Source organism: Archocentrus centrarchus, chromosome 17, assembly GCF_007364275.1.
Source record: "Archocentrus centrarchus isolate MPI-CPG fArcCen1 chromosome 17, fArcCen1, whole genome shotgun sequence".
In the NCBI taxonomy this organism is placed as follows: Eukaryota; Metazoa; Chordata; class Actinopteri; order Cichliformes; family Cichlidae; genus Archocentrus; species Archocentrus centrarchus.
The window spans coordinates 9,253,548-9,272,617 of NC_044362.1; the positions used below are offsets into that span (position 1 = coordinate 9,253,548).

Sequence of the window (19,070 nt, forward strand, 5' to 3'; positions counted from 1 at the left end):
TACTGTGCTGTGGTCTGCTGGGGGAGCAGCATCAGAGCTGTGACACCAACAGACTGAATGAACTGATCAGGAAAGCCGGCTCTGTGATTGGCTGCAAACTGGACCCTCTTGAAGCTGTGGTGGAGAGGAGGTCACCAGCAAACTGTTACCCATCATGGATAATCCTGACCACCCTCAGCACCACTTACTGGATAGACAACAGAGCAGCTTCTCTGACAGACTAAATCAGCTCTGCTGCCACAGACATATCCAGGAAACCTTTGATACTGCATGCTATCACCTTCTATAATACCATAACTCTGTCAGGCAGAGACACTATTATTATTATTAGTGGTATTAGTAATATAATGTCATCCTTCCAACTGCTGTGACGAAAACATTTCCCAAATATAGAATAAAGTATTTCTCATTTCAGCATTTTATTACATGATCAGGCAGCTGTTAGACATTTTTATGAGCTCTTGAGTTTAAAACAGCCACAGAGACATTAAAACATTTTTTTTGTTTTACAGTTTTAAACTTGAAAATTTACTTATAAACTTGGTAACACTGGCATTGGAAAGAAAGAATACATATATGCTAATTCATGCATTTATTACTTCTAGGGTGGACTATTGTAATTCATTATTATCAGGCTGTCCTAAAAGCTCCCTGAAAAGCCTTCAGCTGATCCAAAATGCTGCAGCTAGAGTACTGACAGGGACTAGAAAGAGAGAGCAGATTTCTCCCATATTGGCTTCTCTTCATTGGCTCCCTGTTAAATCTAGAATAGAATTTAAAATCATTCTCCTCACATACAAGGTCTTGAATAATCAGGCCCCATCTTATCTCAAAGACCTCATAGTACCATATCACCCCAACAGAGCACTTCGCTCTCAGACTGCTGGCTTACTTGTGGTTTCTAGGATACTTAAGAGTAGAATGGGAGGCAGAGCCTTCAGTTTTCAGTCGCCTCTTCTGTGGAACCAGCTCCCGTCTTGGATTCGGGAGACAGACACCCTCTCTATTTTTAAGATTAGGCTTAAAACTTTCCTTTATGATAAAGCTTATAGTTAGGGCTGGATCAGTTGACCCTGAACCATCCCTTAGTTATGCTGCTATAGGCCTAGTCTGCTGGGGGGTTCACATAATGCACTGTTTCTTCTCATTCACCTTATTTACTTTGTTTATACTCCACTCTGCATTTAATCATTAATTGATATTAATCTCTGGCTCTCTTCCACAGCATGTCTTTCTCTCCCCTCAGCCCAACTGGTCGCGGCAGATGACTGCCCCTCCCTGAGCCTGGTTCTGCTGGAGGTTTCTTCCTGTTAAAAGGGAGTTTTTCCTTTCCACTGTCGCCAAGTGCTGCTCATAGGGGGTCGTTTTGACTGTTGGGTTTTCTCTGTATTATTGTAGGGTCTTTACCCACAATACAAAGCGCCTTGAGGCGACAGTTTGTTGTGATTTGGTGCTATATAAATAAAATTGAATTGAATTAAATATATACATTTTAACAGATTGTATGCTACAGATCATTACCTGTGGACACTTTTGGGGCTATTAATTAGATACAATTGGATACAATTATGTGCAGATTCTCAATAATCTGTCACACACTACATATACAGATGTTCTAACCAGGTCATCGCGGTGTTTTTGACAGTGTTTGTGGCTCAAAGTCCACGATGCCTTTTGACCAAGTGTCACAGCAGTGAATTAGAGTTTGCTTTGTGGGTTGAGCAGTTCCTTTAGAGCATCCAGGTTCTGCCCCTCTGGAGCCTCAGGCCATGCACTGTGGTCTGGAGACAAACACACAAGAATTTAGCTCACTGTATAAAATCTAACACATACAGTAAAGACTGCAGCGCAGCTGTGGTAGAAAGCTGTACATACTCGGTATCTCCCACATGGTTGTATACAAACTTTGTCCCGCATCGACCCTCAGAGTGGCTCCAGAAATGTAGGAAGCAGCAGGAGAGAGCAGGAAACACACTGCAGATGAGATCTGGACAAAAGACACACAGTTAAAAAAATAGATTTAAAAAACCCCACTGCTGTCTGTGATACTAACTTTTCTCTGCATATGACTTAACAGTCACCTTGTTATATCCTCTGACACTGTTTATTGTAGTGTGGGGTTTTTAATCAGTGCTGTGAAACCTTGGTCATCTGGATTTCTGGTCTTTAGAATTAGAATTAGTCTACTGACTTCATATTTTTAAATGATTCTGTTTATGTCCCATTTTTAATAACTGAAGTGAATTTTCAGTAGCTGCAGTATTTGGTTGCAAACCTCTTCTGGCACTCCCAGCCTCTTTGCAGGAATGAATGGAACAGACATCTTGAAAAGATGTGGTCCAAGTTCTTTATAGTTCTCCATCGCTGTTTTGGAAAAGATGGAACCCTACAGCCACACAGAGAGATAAAAATCAACACCTTCTCAAAATCTAACAAAAGCGATTAGAACTCGTGAGCTGTACGCACAGGTGCAACAGCGTTGATTCGGACTCCCGAGGCTGCCCACTCGATGGCTAGAGTCTTGGTTAGGTTATCCACCGCTGCCCTCGCTGCTCCCGTGTGGCTGTCAGGAAGAGGAGACACTGTGCTGCAGGAAAAAAAAACTGTGCGACTTTGTAGGTTTGTGGGTGAATCACGAGGGAGACTGTTCTTACGCCATGCCTGGGAAGCCATTCCACATGTTGGCGATGATGTTGACGATGGCGCCTCCATGCTGCTTCATCCATGCGGTGTAGACTGGAGAGAAGAACAGCAACAGTCATGCTGACAGCCCCAAAGCACAAACGCTCTGTTATCAGTGCACAGCTCACCCTCCTTGCAGCAGTGGAAGGTTCCAGTCAGGTTGGTGTCCACCACAGCCTTCCAGCCCTTGGAGGACATGTCCTCTGCAGGGCTGCTAAACTGACCCCCTCCATTGTTCACCAGAAAGTCTATCCGTCCGTACTGCTTCAGCACCGATGACACGAGAGCCTTCACCTTCAAATGAAAGAAAAAAAAAATTGAGGCAACCACGCACTGACAACATAAACATGCAGCAGATGCAGAGCTGCTCACCTCATCCTCACTGCGGATGTTACAGGGCAGAGGAGTGACACTCGCAGGACTGGAAGGAGGGATCTTCTGCCTCATCTCCTGAGCTGCTGCCTGCAGCCTGTCTGCGTTTCTGCTGGAGATCACCACACTGCAGCCTGGACACAACAGAGATGAACTCTCCAAAATAAAGCTTCCAAGTCATTTTATTGCGAAACAGCATTGGCAGCCATATACTTGGTGGTTACGGCCGTTACCGAGCACTGCAACCAAACTTTAAGAGCGTCACCACCTGCACCGGTGCCACAGTCAGGTTACAACAGGTTTGTATCTGTGTCGAAGTTCACTTGTTGTCACTCAGCTGCTCTTCACTTCAAACTGTTTGTGCTGCAAGAACCAGAAAAACTTACTTGGCTCTCTAAACACCACTCCACTCACCCAGCTCCAGCAGCTCCGCAGAGATAGCTTTACCGATCCCGGTGCCTCCACCCGTGACTATTGCAACTTTATGGTTGAACAAGCCCGGTCGGAACACACTGGACGCCGCCATGCTTCTTTCTACACCCTGCTGATCAAAGTCGAGGAAGCACAGCGCCCTCTTCTGGATGTCTTTCGCCGGTGTGTGGCTTCATGCTGCGCCTATAACCTTCGGAAATGCTCCAGACGAAATGCCTTCAGTTTCAGTACGGAAGCTTGTTTCAATAAATAAACAGATTTTTGCCAGGCAGAATTGCATCTGAATTTCGAGCTATTATCTATAAAATTCGGGGTATTCTGGGATAATCATCCGAATTTGTAATTAAAAGCATTTTATTCAGTGGAGGAAGCAATTTTCACACTGAAGTTTCAGCGCTCACCAAATGTAAAACAAACTGTGGGAAGAGCAAAGACTTACAACTGACCTTTTGTTTTCAAGGGCTTTAACAGAGGGTGAACAGTTGTTTCTTTCAAATACTGATGATTTCTTTAATGCGATTTTTTTTTCATTTTATTACAAAGAAAGAAAAAAAAAGGATTACTATATAAGCGAGGGGTGTCAAACTCAATCACAGGATGGGCCAAAATTGCAATCACAGTCTAAGTTGTGGGCCAAACAGGATTAACCTTTATTGAACAGTCTAAAACTGAAAATATTTTAATGAGCAATATGAAGTTGAAAAGTTCTAATACAGCAATTTTTTCCTCAACACATATATTTTTCTTAAAAAATAAAATCAGGGAAAATGAGAATGTTTCAAGCTGATGAAAACTTGCAATTTTCTTTTTTTGATGTGATAGCAGCAAAAAGTGCAGACGCAACAAACAACAAACTATTTATCTTTCTTCTAATCCGTTTCTTTCTTTCCATGAACTGACAGATTTCCTCAGGCAGCTCATCACACCTGTGTGATGAGGCACGTCACCAAATTCTGAAGGTATTTCCTCCAGAACAGAAGCAAACTGCTGGTGATTTAAACCTTTGCCTCTTATAAAGTTCCCTGTCTGTCTTACAGTATGACACGTTCTGTTTTCAGGACTTTGCTGCGCAGCGTTTCCTGGTGTGTGACGCAGTGATGCACTGTCACACGGGTGACACACGGCGATCAGGTCCTCTGCCTCCCACCTGTTTGGATCCCTGTTTTCCACTTTTCATTTGGCCGTTTTGGGGGGTCAGGCTAGCTTAAATGTCGCAGTAAAAAGTGCTGACCAGTGTTTTTATCCGCTGATCACTGATCGATGTGTCATTGGCAATGCGATTACAGGTTAGTGCGCTGGTCTGTTGGAGTGCATAGTGGGATTTGTAGTATAAGTGGTGGGAGTGCTATTTACCGGCGGGCCATTAATAATATACATATGAAATTATCTCGCGGGCCCAATATAATTATATCGCGGGCCGGATCTGGCCCATGGGCCTTGAGTTTGACACATGTAATATAAGCCTTTTTGTGTTTTCTTTGTGTTGTGCATTTGACCACTATGATTAAAAAAAAACAACTTATTTGCAATACAGGCTGATAACACTGAATCTCCACAGTCTAACACAAAGTCAGTTAAACTTCAGGGATACAGATCTGTCCGGTTAGAAAGCAGAAATCACTGAGAATCAATTTCATCTGCTTTGGTGCAACTGGAAGTGACAACAGCACAACTTCCTAAAAGTTTGCAGGTGACTGTTGACTCTTTGTCCTTCCCTACTGATTTTTGTCTATCTTTGCTTTTTTGTCCTTGTTACTGATGGAATTATGAGACAGTAGACCAGCTCCATGCATGCCATCACAAGGTTTGCCGTCTCCCAGCAGTCTCAGGAGCGTGTCAGGAGCTGGATGTGGCCACAGAAAGGAGTCAACTCAGCAAGACTGATATCTACACCTTAATTGTAAGGAGTAACAGGAGCACTGCCAGAGCCCCACAACAGGGTGCTCATCCTTACACTGACCTCCTGATGTAGGACAGTGTTCAGCTTAGGACACGAGTGTATCCATATAGCAACTGTCCTGGAGCTCACTGACAGGCCTGGGAGATCTCTCAGGACCATCAGTCTCATCAGATGCATGCCCAGACACTGTTGGGAGTACATACATGCACACAGGGACTAGAAACATTACTGAGCCACGTGACACAAGTTGGATCAGGCTGTGATTTAAATTTTTTGGTGCAATTTTTGTTTTAGGACTTGAAAGTTTGATTGTGGTTTTCACTGACTGTTGTTACAGCATCCTGTCAACAAATTAAATGTGTCACTGAAGATTCTGAATCTTACGATTTCATTCATCAGAATCTGGTGTGATTATTCCCTTAATTTTCAAGCAGTGTAATTTTGCATAATTTGAAGCATCTGGTCTTTATACCAGTCTCACACCACTTACATTATACCTGCAGCACAGTGATGGAGCAGTTACCCGTGTTGCCATACACCAAGTTCAAACGAGCATGTTGGCGGGTTTTTTTGTGTGGAGTTTGCTAGTCCTTTCTCCCACAGCTCTGACACATAAAAGGTTGATTATTGACTCTAAATTGATTGTGAATGTTAAGAGAAAACAGTTCTTCCATGACTGACTAGAAGTCATCCACAGGGTGCACCCACCCTCTCACCCTGACAGCTGTGAAAAGCTCCAGCCCTGAGAGCTGGGTAAGTGGTAAAAAAATAGATTAGATGGACATCCTGCCTGGTAATCAGACAATGCACAGGTGTACCCTATAAATGCATGTGGGCAACCTGAACTCTGCTGAAGCATCCTCAATGAGGGGCTGGTGAAGAATCTTCTTGCAGGTTACAGCCCCTCCACTTTATTTTACAGCTGCACAGTAACACAAATGTACAAAGACACAAACAAGTAACTCCGCTCCAGACTTTTATTTTTGGATGTTGAGGCCATGTCCAGCTCGGTTAAATTATAGAAAACAAAGTCCCAAATCCACCAGTGATCATGGCGTACTGGTTTACTGGTCCTTCAACTCCTTCAGTCTCCTGATCGCAGACTTGACTGTGACAGCGGAAGTTGTGCTGAGGGAAAAAAAAAAAATTGTTAGCTTCTACAAACAGGACATTCTGATTATAAAGATGGCCCCATTGCTCAGTGGTGAGAACCACTTTGGTTTTTGTGAACTGAGAGGGAACATAAATATTCACTTTTCTTTAATGCCATTTAGCTTCAACAGAGAACACAAAACTTTGATTTCAAAATAAATAAATAAAATTTCAACTCAAGTTTGAGTTTTGTTATAGATTAAACTGAAGAGAAGTAGCTGTAATTGTTAAAAGATTTGATGGCCCTGAATACAAAAATCAATGTGTTCGCACTTGAGCGGGCCCCTCAAGTATACTAATAGATGCCCAGGTGTAGTGACAAATTCTATTGTTTTGGGCTTTTTAAGAACCTCTTTCTTGCCCAAAGGAACCCACCTTCAGCAGTTCATTTCAATTCAGTCACCTCAATGACTTTTTTTTTTTTTTTTTTTTTTTAAACTTTAGCTATCTAGCCACTGCCTTTCCTACTACCTGACTTGCTGGCCAGGTTACTATTGTAGCCTTTTGATATTAAGCTGCTTCTTCAGAGAGGACCTTGTCCCACAGTCTGATGTACTCAAGCACCAAGACTGCAGGTGCTGACAGGTGGAAAACTGGTTCATGGCCACAGTTCAGCTCACATAGGAGCAAAAGGACTACCATTGCCAGGGGCAGTCCAAGACAGTGCAGCTGAAGCATCAGAGGCTCACCAGAGAGGGAGGCGGTTATGTTGCAACATTATTTCTCATGCACCTTATAAATACAAACTGCATTTAAGAAAGCATGCATGCAGCACAAAGGTGCATGCACACCCTTTATTTAAATAATCACAACCTGAGTAGACTGAATTTCACTAGTTTTCACTGGGATGAGAAAAACCATACCGCACTGACTGATATGGTTCTTCACCGAAGCAACTCAGGTTAATCAATGATTACGTGGTTTAGATACACATGATGAACACTGACAGCCGGTTTCCCAGTCATGGATTAAGCATGGTCCTAGACTAAAAGGAAAAAGTCAATGAAGACCACAGTGGGAAAAAGTATTTAGTCCAGGATTAGACATAATCCCTGTATGGGAAACTGGGCCTGAAGGTTTTAACACTAAATCATTAAACATTGGTTCTGTATCAATAGAAGGGCACTATTAAGGGACAGAGCTACTATAGGGGAGTGGGTGAGCAGGAAACAAAACATCCACGTTGAAAACAAGCTGCATGGCTGCGCGCTCTGTGGCACACTGCCACCCAAGTCACAGCAATTTAATGACGCAAATACTACTGATAATAGTGTCTTTAGAATAAATACAGCCAAGGAAAGCCTTGGACTGGTTTTCTGACTGATTGATTTTAAAATGGGTGAGTTCAATGTTAGCAGCAGGTGAATGACTGAATTAGAGGAGGGGGGGCAACTTACTTGTAAGTCCAGGCACCTCCAGCCACAGTCTTCCTACAGGACCCACAGTGCCAGATACCAACAGCCCTCCTCTTCATCTTAGTCTGTAAATACAAGTTTACGGTTACAAAAATGCATGCTGTCAACTAATACAGACACATCTTTAGAGCATTACAACTGCGTTATGTAAGAAGTTAAAACCAGTGCTGTCTGCTCAAGGCATTCCTAACACTCGCACACTACATCACACTGTCCGGGTGGTGCGCGCAGGTATTCTTACCTTGCCACAGAAAGAGCAGGTGTACTTAGCATGCTGGGAGATTTCAATTTTCTTCACCATCTTCCTCAGCGACGCGCCGTAACGCGTGCCGTATTTACCAACGATCCCCACCTTCTTGGTGCGCTTGGCCTGTGGACAATATGAACACATAGTGAGAAAGGGCAGTAACCATGTGATTCAGTGGTATAATACTGAATCATACTGACATTATGGCATACTGACATTATGGCATCACTGTTGCTACAGGATGGCCCCATACAAAGGTAGTGCACTAGTAACCATCAACTTCAGACTACAGTGCTGCAAAATCTGAGTAAAAACAGTGAAGAAGCTGCTGTCACCATTAGCCAGCCAGCCAGCTACCTCTCAGGAAGCTAGTCGCAATGCTAACTAATCAGTTTTCAGTTAACTGTGACGGACACCCGCTTCTGTCGGGAGATTATCCATGCCACTTCGAACTTATCTAACTGTGGGCGCTCTACAGAAGCGCGGGATTTAAGGAGCTAACGCCACTAGCCTGCCCGGTACTTGGAGCTCACACAGCTTAGTAATGGTGGCCGCCATTTCTGTCTCAATGGGGGATGAAAACATCGTTTATACTAATGATACAATCACCAAACGGACATAAATAAAGGCCAGGTATAACGAAAAAGATCAACACAAAGCCTCTGAATAGGTGATTATATCATTTATAACACAGAAACTGTAAGATTGACAAGGATTGGGATCGGAACAAGCTCTGCTCACCATCGTTTCAGTGGAGACGTAGGTCCAAAGAGGGATTGCTTAACGCGCAGGCGCGATTTACTCAGTCGTTCACGCTGCATTGTGGGACTTTGAGTTTTCGTGGAATGTAGGCATTACACATAAACGTAGCACTTCACTTAAAATAATATTTATTTCTGTAGGTTTGGCATTATAGCTGAAATATACAATTTAACAAAACAGCGTATTTTACAGAAAACTAGAAACGAAAGAAATGAACCCGTTACTACGGACGCTTAAGCTGACATGCGCATGCGTATTAATGTGGTGGAAAACAACATCCCTGCAGCTGAGTTGAAATGTTTGGTCAATTAGCTTGTCGTAATGCGGTTTTTGTTGTTTGTGAATATTTAGTCCACTGAAAATATTATTTATTTAAAAGGAAGTTAGTTGATTTGCTATGAAGCTAACACGGAAACTGGTTCTTGCTAAGGCGAAGGCCTCCGACTTGGAAAGCGTGAAAAAACTGAACTGCTGGTAAGTCGACCCATTTTAATTAAACACACCATTAATTTTGCTGCTCCTTTGGATTGCATATTGATCGATGAAGCGAACAGCTGCAGTTTGCGTTGCGTCTCCCGTCTGTGATAACGTTAGATTGCATCTTTGTTTTTGCAGGGGATGCAACCTGACTGACGTGAGTAGCAAACAGCAGCTGGACGTCAGGTTTTCTCTGACAGTCAATTTACTGTTTGTACTTAATGAAGGTTGCATGGACTTCTGTGTCTTTTTAGATTTCTATCTTCACTCAGATGCCCAACATTGAGGTGCTAACCCTGAGGTCGGTCTGTTTACCGCACACATAAAACTATAATACTCTGCACAGTCATTTGGGATGACGCATAACATCTGGCTGCGATTCTCTTTCATTCACCTGTCTGCAGCGTCAACGGCATCTTGTCTCTCTCTCCTCTGGCTGGCTGTCTGTGTCTGAGTGAACTCTACCTGAGGAAGAACATGATCCCCTCTCTCTCCGAGCTCTCTCACCTGAGACCATTAACTCGTCTCAGAGTGCTGTGGCTGGCTGAGAATCCCTGTTGTGGAACCAATCCCACCCGGTATCGCCTCACAGTGCTGCGCTGCCTCCCTCGCCTCCAGAAACTTGACAACCAAGGTGAGTTTTTGATGTCTTTGGACTACAGTACACTGTGCTTACCTCAGTTGTTAAAGCTCTTTCAGCCATGGCACACACTGTTCATTAGGAGACACTTTGGCTACTGATCTTCTAGGAAGTTGCAGTTGAAGTAAATCTTACAGTAGCTATTGTTCAATTTTTTGCTGTATTGCTGTGTGCAGTAGTGACAGAGGATGAGATTGCACTGGCTCTCATGGAAGGTGAAGAAGTCACAACACCCCCAGGTAGTCTCCAGAACCAGCTTTCCACCAACGGACTTCAGGATGTAGAGACAGAGAATGACCCTCTTAACTACAACATGGAAGAGACAAAGTAGGTCTTGTAGCCTGAAACAACTCCTACAGATTGCTGGTCATGCAGTAACTGTAAACTAATGCAGACATGTTCAGAACAAAACATTTGTGTTAATTTTTGTTTTAGCAAAATCCGAGAAGAGTTAGGAATGAAGCCTCTTCCCAGAGACAAGTTCTCCTCTCTTTCTTCTCCATCAACAAGAGAAAGCAAACCGTCAATGAAAAAGGTATCTCCTCTCCTTAGTTTATCCTTTGAAACCTTTGATGGACCTTTTATGCTCATTTCCAGCTCAATATATTTTTTTTCTGGACTCTGGAATCATACAAAGCTACTTCACTAAAGTAGCTTTTTATGATTCAAAATAATCCTGATTTCTCTTAAACTGGGCCTTGTTGTGGTCCCTTAGTTCACAGACTGCCTAAAACAAGCCGTTTTAGCTTCTGTCCCTTGAAGGCCATGCTCCATTTGAGCCAGCTTTCTTCTGATTGGCCGCCAGTCACAATTGCAACATCCAGACATAGACTGTATATAAAAGATAGATGTACCCACCATAACTGGTTTCTGGACTAGGCATTTTGAAGTCTCCACTTTGGCTTTATGGTGCTCTAGACTTTTCCACCATGAGGATGGAGCTATCAGCTAATGCTAGCGAGCAGCTTATAAACTGTACGGGTGCAGCGCACAGAAACACAGAACAGCAAATTAACATTGAGTGACAGAGTAAGAAAATTGGGTCATACTAGTCATACCTCATAGCAGACCATATCATTTTTTCACATAATTTAAAAATGCTTCAAATAGCAACAGCTGCACAAACATGATAGAAAGGTACAGTTTAGTGACTTGAACTAGCAGCTTTGAAGTCTAGCAGATCGTGCCCACACCTTACGGCCAAATCCAATGGGTGAGTTACTGTACCCATACTGTTTATGGATACAGCTTGCTAGCCAAAGCTAAAGTAAAGGCTTCAATACATGGGAGACCAAAAACCAATGACTGACACCATGGTGGATATATCCATCTTTTATATACAGTATCATTTAGAGTAGCCTGAAGCCTGAGCTTTTAGATCACAGGGGTTACAGGCAGATAATTATTTAAATGTCCATGTCTAATGTGAGCATCCACCACTATAGGTGTATGGATATGACAGAAAACCTGGACTGTTTGATTCCTAATCTGTCAGTTAACGATAAAACTGTTTTCAGACACACACTCTCGACGCGGTTCTGCTGCTGCTGAAAGATTTGGATGAAGAGGAGCTTCGTGTTGTACACACAGCCACACAGAACAGACTTCAGATGTACACACTGGACTCAGACATGCTTACAGAGTCACAGCACACACAGAAAACTGCTGAAATCCAACACTAATGTTTCACAGCATGCACTCAGGGCTACACCCCCCCCTAACTCTAAGCTCAGGATCATAGAAGGTGCCCACTTTGTCCTGTTATCTTCCGCCTGCAATATGCATGGCATGTGATTATTTCACTTCCAGTTTTCACATTTGGGTTCATCAGCGCCTTTGCTTTCTTTATTTTTTTTATAGCTGCATGCCTTATTGCTTTGTAAGAACAAAATCTATGTTTTGCTAAATGTAAATCTATTTCTGTAAAGAAAATAAACAATGGATTAACTCTAAATGTTCCTTTTAATTACACAAACATTTGATGTAAACGTGAATTTCACAGAGCTACAAAAAGGCATTTCATCAGTAATTTTATTTAAACTATTAATTTAAACTGTACAGAGCCCTGGGCTCACATCTCATTCAGATGTAACCGGGCTGTTGGAAATCTGCTGGAGAAGATCTTTCATAAGTCTGAAGTCTTGTCCTCTCAGTCACCCGCCTCGTTCTCCAGGAAGTCCATCAGTGTGCTTGCATCCACAGCAACAATCAGGTACTCCACTCCATCTCCACCCTGAAGTGAATCAAATAAATGTGATGAGCACCTGAGTTTGCAGAGACCTGCTGAACGAGAGTTGGAAATTCTAAAATGAAACTCCACCTTGCGTGTCCGTATCAGTTTGTGGTCTCTGAACTCAGTCAGCTGAGTCCTCAGTGTGAGGTCAGAGTTCACCAGGAATGCCTCTCGACACCGCTGGTAGAAATCTTGGAATGGCAATCCTGCACAGAGCATGCAGTGTGATTACAAACTGTACCCCAAAACAGTGACCTAAAAAAAAAAACCTGAGTGTATGCAGACCTGTGTATGAAGGATTGTCTTTGTTTTCCAGCTGGAACTTTACCAGCAGTTTAAAGATTCCTCTGCAAAAAGAAAGACAAGCAGTTGTTAGGACGCTACTTCAACAGCTTTGTACATAATAACAGGGACATTGGACTCAAAAAATCCTCAACGGAAATCAGAAATGGGAGAACAGTGACAGCGGAGTCAGTGGTTTTCTTGTCTCAGCTCCAAAACAATTAACTACCATACTCCACATGAGTACAATGTAATTAGTGTGCTCATTGTTTTTCCTGGTTTACTGTATCCTTAACATGGATGATCTTTTTTTGTTCAGAGCTCTGGTAGAGGCTGAGACTCCTTGTGTCAGCATTCTTGAGTGAGATGTTGAGGCCACAGTGCTTTCTAACCTTATTCAGAAATACCACAAAGTTGCAGTGAAATAAAAGCTTTTTAAACCTTATTTTGATGCAAAGTTACAAAAGTTTTGAAGCCCTTTCAATCAGATTTGGCTGGTGATTCTCTATGTGTAGCTTTTGCATGCATAGACTAGACACTAGTCTAAGACTACAGGTGAAGCATCTCTTAAGCAGTTTGCATACAGAACAAATCTCTGTGAAAGGCGCAGTCATTCATATGCTGCATAGAGCGTACTCCCATTTAGATAGTAACAGCTGCATGGGGAGGATCACCTTCTTTGAATTCTCAAGTACATTGAACACAATTCAGCCACTGCTAACAGAGAAGCTACAGAAAATCTCAGTGATCCCATGAGACTGGCCAGTGCTCTGTCCAACTTGGTGATGTGCAGTACCAGACCTCCAGAGGGGACTGTGCTGTCTCCGCTACCTTGTAGATTTCACTACTGGATAATCTTTGGGAGAAATCTGCTGCTTCTGAATGTGAATAAGAGCAGAGAGATGGCTCTAAACAAAAAAGGGGCGAGAAGCTCCGTTTAGTTGTAGTGAGCGCAGTGTACTGTTCTGTGGTCTGCTGGGGGAGCAGCATCAGAGCTGTGACACCAACAGACTGAACTAATCAGGAAAACTTGATCCTGAATGAACTGATCAGGATTGGCTGCAAACTGGGTCCTCTTAAAGCTGTGGTGGAGAGGAGGACAAACTGTTACCCATCATGGATCATGCTGACCACCCTCGCACCACTTACTGGGCAGGAAGCAGAGCAGCTTATCTAACAGACTGAATCAGTTCCACTGTCACAGACAAAAACAGGAAACCTTTGATACCACATACTATCACCTTCTATAATACCATAACTCTGTCAGGCAGAGAGGCACCTGCCAGATAATTTTTCATTAGTTCTCAAATATGGGATAAATAACATATTTCTCATCTGATTTATGTCCAAGTGGCTATTTAAATAAATCATGGCTCTCTCTTTGTTCATTTAGATAGAAGATTAAAAATAACTGCACAAATAACTGCTGAAGATGTTACCAAGATAGCTGCCCAGCAGCAAGACTTCCTTCTAGTGCTTTGGTGGTACCTTGCATTGGGTGTTAAGCTGCGGAGCACGTGTGTGAGGGAGGACAGAGCGAGGGCGCCAGTCTGCTGCACCAGGAGGGAATTTTCGTATGACGTCTCCTCTGTGTAGTGCTGGAACGTCACACACTCCCACCACAGCCAGTTAAACTGGCTCTGCTTAAACTGGTCCCACACTGAGAACAAGCAAGAAAGATTCAGGACAGACTTCAAAAGAATCATCGCCTCAGTGCAAATGCTTCACGAAGACCCACCGAGAGGAGCGCTGATGTGGTCTAACGAAGCCACCAAGTGCAGGTTAGGCAGGGATGCCAGCTGCCCCAGTGCACTCTGGGTCTTTTCTCCTCGCAGCATGGGTCCGTCAATATTATGGATGAGCAGGTACACGTGTAGATCTGGACCTGTGAGAACGTAAGAGTAAAACATGCAGTATATCCACACTAGGGTTTAATCCCGGGATCCGGGATTCCCGGGAAATGCGATCAGAACCATTTCCCGTTTCCCGGGAAACGTTAGACGGGAAACCGGGAAAAAAGTCGCGCGCGTCAATTTGACTTTCAGAAAGAAAAGAAAGCTTCAGAAAGTTAAATTTAAGGAAATATTGAGAGAAGGGTTCGTTTAATGCGAAAAGCATTACTCTTCATTTCAGGCACGTTCAGCCTCCGTTTAAGGCTTCAGCCTTCATCTCAAGCGTTTTAATAGAGGTATTAAACAGTTGTACTTTTTTCCTCTTTAATTTGTTGAAATCGTAGGCAATGTGTTTACCCTAAGGTATTTTGTATTATATAATTCTATATTATTATATATTGTTATATTGCATTATATAGCCTATAAAATATGGCTGCCCTGAACAATAAAGAAATATCTGTTTAACTTCGAGTGTTTCTTTTCCTCGTTTGCAGCCGCTTACTAACAATCATGAATTAGGATACGGGCCTAATGGGTGAAGAAATTATCATGAAATAGATTGCTTTAACATATTTCGCTTTTAAAATGGAGTTGAGTAAAATTTATATTTTTTAGGCTATAAGGATTGGCCAGTTTTTCAATAGACGATTCACAGCAAACCTACTTTAACCCTCAGACACGGTGTTATAAATTTGCTGTTGCCAGAATGGCAATGACCAAGTCGTAGTGCATTACTCAAGGCCCTGTGTTATGTCATATTATAGTGAAGTACGGTAGTTCACTTTTCAATGACTGTTACAGCGTTCCACTGGTGGAGATATAGCGCAACAGATGTCGCCACGACAGCGTGGCTGAGCCTTTATCAATGCTGTGGAGATGAACCGTATTGTTTTGCACCAGCAGTTGTAAAATAGCTTGTTATAATTCCATGTACAATGGAGGAATATTCGAATTATATTTGTTAAGGGAGTGTTGAGGAACGATACAACACCGCATAGCTCGAGCACTCAAATGTCCAGATGTAGGTTTTATTGCGTTAATCAAGCCGACGTTGTCCCCTACTGGGCATAACAGGACATAGCTGGAAAGCTACCTCTACAATATCACAATAGGTTAAGGCCGACACAGGCTACAGAAGGCCTAATTAAAATAAAAAAATAAATAAACTTTTTCCCGGGATTTGATTCATGTCATTTTCGGGAAAAATATTAAACCCTAATCCACACGTACTCGGGAAGTACATGAGTTCGATGGACTTACTGCCTTTTAAAGTCTGGGAGATAAACTGGATCTGGTCTGACGGGGTTCGGAAACTTCCCTGGTGATCCAGAACTTCACACGTCAGGGCATTTAATATCTGTGAGAGCAGCATATTTTCATGGTCACTGATACAACTTTTGGTGTTTGGTGCTTTAATGAATAAGCTGTACCAATTAATAAAGCATCTTTAGTCAAAGTTTTTCGTGTGTATACTGACCGACTTAAGAGTGATGGAAGGGAAAAATCCATTAACCACGAGGTGAATTTCTTGAGACAGATGGGACACTCGGAAGTCTTCCAGCAGAGCTTTTTTGCTTCCCAAACCGTAGACCAGCACACTGAATCCCAGCCTACACACAAACAGCCGCTCTGTACTACTCTTAAAACACTACAAAAATTCATCCAACTAAGTGCAACTTCACTTACTGTAACTGTAACATCCATTTACTAAAGTGCTTTTGGTGTTTGCTGTGCAGCTGCTGGATCTCTTTTGAGTAGCAGGATGGCTTTCCCTCCAAAAGCCGGACCAACGTCTCCTGCAAAAACAAAATGAAGATACATTCAACCTAAATCTATTAGGAAAGCAGCTCGTTTGCAACGCTTCAAATAAATGCCGTTAAAAACAAACCCTGTCGAGTTTAGGGGTGTGCAAACGCTCAAGAGTTCGGTCTGATGTCAACACTTTTGAGCTGCCATGAGCTTCAAAGTACTCCTCAACCATACTGGGCTGGTTCAGAGGTTCAGGTGTGCTCTTGCTCTTCTTGGCAGGAGTTTTGTAGAGAGCAGCTGATAAACCTTTACTGGGAGTTCTTGGGATCTTCACGTTCTCTTTGTCCTCTTTCTTTCCTTTCTGCTCTTCCTCCAGCTCATCTTCATTGTCCTCTTCACCCGAATCAGAGGGCGACAGCTCACTGTCACTGTCTGACCGCAGGCTCGGCGCTGAAAAAATGCCCAAAACATTTGGATTAGAGCAAAGGTGAATTTTTACCCAGAGCTAATTTAATTATTAGTCAGACTCACTTATTATTCTCTTCCTGAGCCTGTGTGGTGTTGTGGAGACAAACTGGACCTTTTTACTCTGTCATTGAATGAAATAAAATTAAGTGAAATTCCTGCAGCATGAAAAAAAATTCTGAAGTTGCCATCAGAAGTTGCTGGATCTGAATTTAAAGAAGTCAGATTTTGTTGTCTCACCCTCTGTGGTGTCCTGCTTTCACCTCTGTGGTCTGAAAGAGAAGTTGAGAACACACTTAACTGTGAGAAAATGTTACACGGGTTAAAAACGGGTACAAAAAAGGCGGAGAACATTTATCGTACTCACTCCGCCTCGTTCGAGTGGGGGTAGACGGTTCGAAGCTCACGCTTTTTCCAGGAGTCCGAGCCAACTCACTCGCTGTGTATGGAAGCACAAAAGCGAAGCGTGTGACATTAAATTAACATATGCAGTAACTTAAAAAAAAGAACTGGCAAAAGATATATAATGTGCAAATGTTTGAGTATCTATGTGAGAAGAGACCGGAGGCTCTCACCAGTCTGAGCCATGCTGTGGCTGCGTTTAACTTTCTGAAAGGTAAAGATGGAGGATCCAGCCACTCTTGACAAGCAGTCTTCATCTTCTGTAAAGCCAAGAAATAAAAAATAAAAGAAGTGCAAATATTCACAGTGATCACTTTTAAATTAATAACACCAAACACAATGGCGATGTGTTCATTCAAGAAATACCAGGCGGTACATAAACACACTATATTATATGATGTTAATCTGTAGCCTGCAAAATACCAGATTTTTGGGGTGGATGCCAGTAACGATTTTAGGAAATAGTTATATGAACAGCTGCAATGTTTACTCTGCTACATGTGCTGCAGAGAGAGTGCTGAAAACAACTGTAAACAAATGAAAACTATGCGACTGCTGTTTGCACTGTATCATGTTAGAAACAGATTTTTAAAACCATGCAATCCGACAACATATATGTCAACATTGATATAAGTGTGATAGGCATAGGCTGGACAAAATCTCACACACACACTCAGTACAACGGAGTGAAATTCAGCTGTACAAAAACTCACAGCCTCTGTCATAATCAAAAGGCTGGACTCACGCATCTCTGTGACATTTGCACCTGCGTGAGGATTTGAGCCAATCTCTCATCAATTTGAATTTATGCTGGTGATGCTCTTTACCAGCACCTGCCAAACTCCACATCTGCACTGGCTTTATACTGTATAGGGACTGGAGAACAATCATCATAGCTCAGTCAACATGTGCCTGTGTGTTGTAGAATGTAGCTGGTTCAATCCATAAAGAGCAGTGAAGCTCAGTCAGCAGCACAGGTCAGCTGATCAAAGTCTGTCTGCAAAGAAAACAAACCTACTGGGGCTCAACTTGGAAGTTATTTGGAGGCAGGTCATTGCCCCTGCTGCACCCCGACTCGACACTCACCTTCTGCGTTATCAGCTCCTAAAGCTTGGACATAATTCTGCTCATCGTGGACTCCATTTTCATCCTCGTCAGGATCCGCATCCTCTCTGCATCCCCGTCGTCCAGCCGGGCTCTTAAACTTCACCATCTTCTGAATAGACCCGGCGATGCTCTGCACACCTTACGGAGGTAATTACAACACGGGCAGCAGAAAGTCAGTGAGACCCACAAGTACTCATACAAACTAACATATTCCTGCAGGAGCAAAGCGTCCATACCCTCCTGTTTGTCCACGATGTGCTCCAGAACATCTCCATCCCCGATGAACTTCACCTCCAACACGCTCATGGCTGAAGATAAAAACAGCATACAGTGTGACGGAAGTTAGCGCATGCTCAGCTTTTCAAAGGTGTAGCTGCTATCGATGGTTTTCTTTCAGTGTGGGTCTGTTAGTGGTGTTAGCTGACTGTGTGGAGCGGCCATTCTCACAGAGAGCAGCCGCCCTGCGGACAATGAGCCGCTACTCGCTCAATGTAAAAGCGGAGCAGAAAGAGAATAAGCGCGATAAAGCGGGATAACTTACTTTACAGCGTCAGGACTGCCACACTAAAATGTAAACAGGACTCTCACAGACTGACAGCTCAGCAGTGTGCTACTGCGACAAGTTTCCGCGCCATCCTGCTGAAGTTTTTAAACCACGTGACAAGTGAAAGGTCATTCAGTGGCCAATTGGAACCCTGCTTTCATCTAGGACCACATTTCCCAAGATCCACTTCATACAATAGAAGTTGCTTTCCTACAAACCGTGGCCTGAACCCTAAACGAGAACGGTAAGTAATATAGGTTAGTAGCAATGAAATGTGAATTATATATTTTATATATTATTAAAAAAATCACTAATAC

General features: G+C 42.9%; 4 protein-coding genes across 5 annotated transcripts; 1 reads left to right on the forward strand and 3 right to left on the reverse strand.

Annotated features, from left to right (window-relative positions):
- Nucleotides 1-1,377: 1,377 nt before the first annotated feature.
- On the reverse strand, nt 1,378-3,609 carry pecr (peroxisomal trans-2-enoyl-CoA reductase). The gene is made up of 8 exons (XM_030752353.1): nt 3,469-3,609; nt 3,055-3,188; nt 2,811-2,976; nt 2,655-2,736; nt 2,467-2,563; nt 2,276-2,386; nt 1,876-1,987; nt 1,378-1,781 (listed from the first exon to the last, which is right to left on the reverse strand). Exons 1-8 carry the CDS (start codon nt 3,578-3,580, stop codon nt 1,699-1,701), a joined length of 897 nt encoding a protein of 298 aa, XP_030608213.1. The 5' UTR covers nt 3,581-3,609; the 3' UTR covers nt 1,378-1,698.
- A 2,736-nt stretch (nt 3,610-6,345) lies between these two features.
- Nucleotides 6,346-9,089, reverse strand: rpl37a (ribosomal protein L37a). Its single transcript, XM_030752286.1, has 4 exons — nt 8,942-9,089; nt 8,195-8,323; nt 7,936-8,018; nt 6,346-6,514 (listed from the first exon to the last, which is right to left on the reverse strand). Exons 1-4 carry the CDS (start codon nt 8,942-8,944, stop codon nt 6,451-6,453), a joined length of 279 nt encoding a protein of 92 aa, XP_030608146.1. The 5' UTR covers nt 8,945-9,089; the 3' UTR covers nt 6,346-6,450.
- A 137-nt stretch (nt 9,090-9,226) lies between these two features.
- cfap410 (cilia and flagella associated protein 410) lies at nt 9,227-12,022 on the forward strand. Of its 2 annotated transcripts, XM_030752288.1 has the most exons (7): nt 9,227-9,436; nt 9,578-9,596; nt 9,694-9,740; nt 9,844-10,073; nt 10,256-10,406; nt 10,515-10,614; nt 11,597-12,022. In XM_030752288.1, the coding sequence occupies exons 1-7, from the start codon at nt 9,360-9,362 to the stop codon at nt 11,759-11,761; spliced, it is 789 nt and encodes a 262-aa protein (XP_030608148.1). In that variant the 5' UTR covers nt 9,227-9,359; the 3' UTR covers nt 11,762-12,022. The 2 variants fall into 2 exon arrangements, with proteins under 2 accessions (XP_030608148.1, XP_030608149.1); XM_030752289.1 differs by lacking the exon at nt 9,578-9,596 and having other exon boundaries at nt 9,338-9,436.
- On the reverse strand, nt 12,023-18,884 carry orc2 (origin recognition complex, subunit 2). Its single transcript, XM_030752287.1, has 16 exons — nt 18,751-18,884; nt 18,446-18,517; nt 18,189-18,347; nt 17,276-17,362; nt 17,068-17,139; nt 16,941-16,972; nt 16,767-16,824; nt 16,375-16,685; nt 16,173-16,282; nt 15,964-16,096; nt 15,747-15,843; nt 14,333-14,479; nt 14,083-14,254; nt 12,598-12,659; nt 12,400-12,518; nt 12,023-12,312 (listed from the first exon to the last, which is right to left on the reverse strand). The coding sequence occupies exons 2-16, from the start codon at nt 18,513-18,515 to the stop codon at nt 12,229-12,231; spliced, it is 1,713 nt and encodes a 570-aa protein (XP_030608147.1). The 5' UTR covers nt 18,516-18,517; nt 18,751-18,884; the 3' UTR covers nt 12,023-12,228.
- Between the last annotated feature and the right edge of the window lie 186 nt (nt 18,885-19,070).

Bases quoted from the DNA above. Each gene is read 5' to 3' on its own strand.
- rpl37a (XM_030752286.1), bottom strand. The intron at 8,019-8,194 runs GTAAGAATACCT...TTGTATTTACAG, and splicing joins CCTGCTCTTTCTGTGGCAAG to ACTAAGATGAAGAGGAGGGC. The intron at 6,515-7,935 runs GTAAGTTGCCCC...TTTTTCCCTCAG, and splicing joins GGAGGTGCCTGGACTTACAA to CACAACTTCCGCTGTCACAG.
- pecr (XM_030752353.1), bottom strand. From the start codon at position 3,580: ATGGCGGCGTCCAGTGTGTTCCGACCGGGCTTGTTCAACCATAAAGTT. The intron at 2,977-3,054 runs GTGAGCAGCTCT...TTTCATTTGAAG, and splicing joins ACATCCGCAGTGAGGATGAG to GTGAAGGCTCTCGTGTCATC. The intron at 1,988-2,275 runs GTTTGCAACCAA...TCTTTTGTCCAG, and splicing joins GGCTGGGAGTGCCAGAAGAG to ATCTCATCTGCAGTGTGTTT.
- orc2 (XM_030752287.1), bottom strand. From the start codon at position 18,515: ATGAGCGTGTTGGAGGTGAAGTTCATCGGGGATGGAGATGTTCTGGAG. The intron at 16,686-16,766 runs GTGAGTCTGACT...GCATTTTTTCAG, and splicing joins GCTCAGGAAGAGAATAATAA to CGCCGAGCCTGCGGTCAGAC. The intron at 16,283-16,374 runs GTTTGTTTTTAA...TTGTTTTTGCAG, and splicing joins ACACCCCTAAACTCGACAGG to GAGACGTTGGTCCGGCTTTT.
- cfap410 (XM_030752288.1), top strand. From the start codon at position 9,360: ATGAAGCTAACACGGAAACTGGTTCTTGCTAAGGCGAAGGCCTCCGAC. The intron at 9,741-9,843 runs GTCGGTCTGTTT...ACCTGTCTGCAG, and splicing joins ATTGAGGTGCTAACCCTGAG to CGTCAACGGCATCTTGTCTC. The intron at 10,074-10,255 runs GTGAGTTTTTGA...TGCTGTGTGCAG, and splicing joins CCAGAAACTTGACAACCAAG to TAGTGACAGAGGATGAGATT.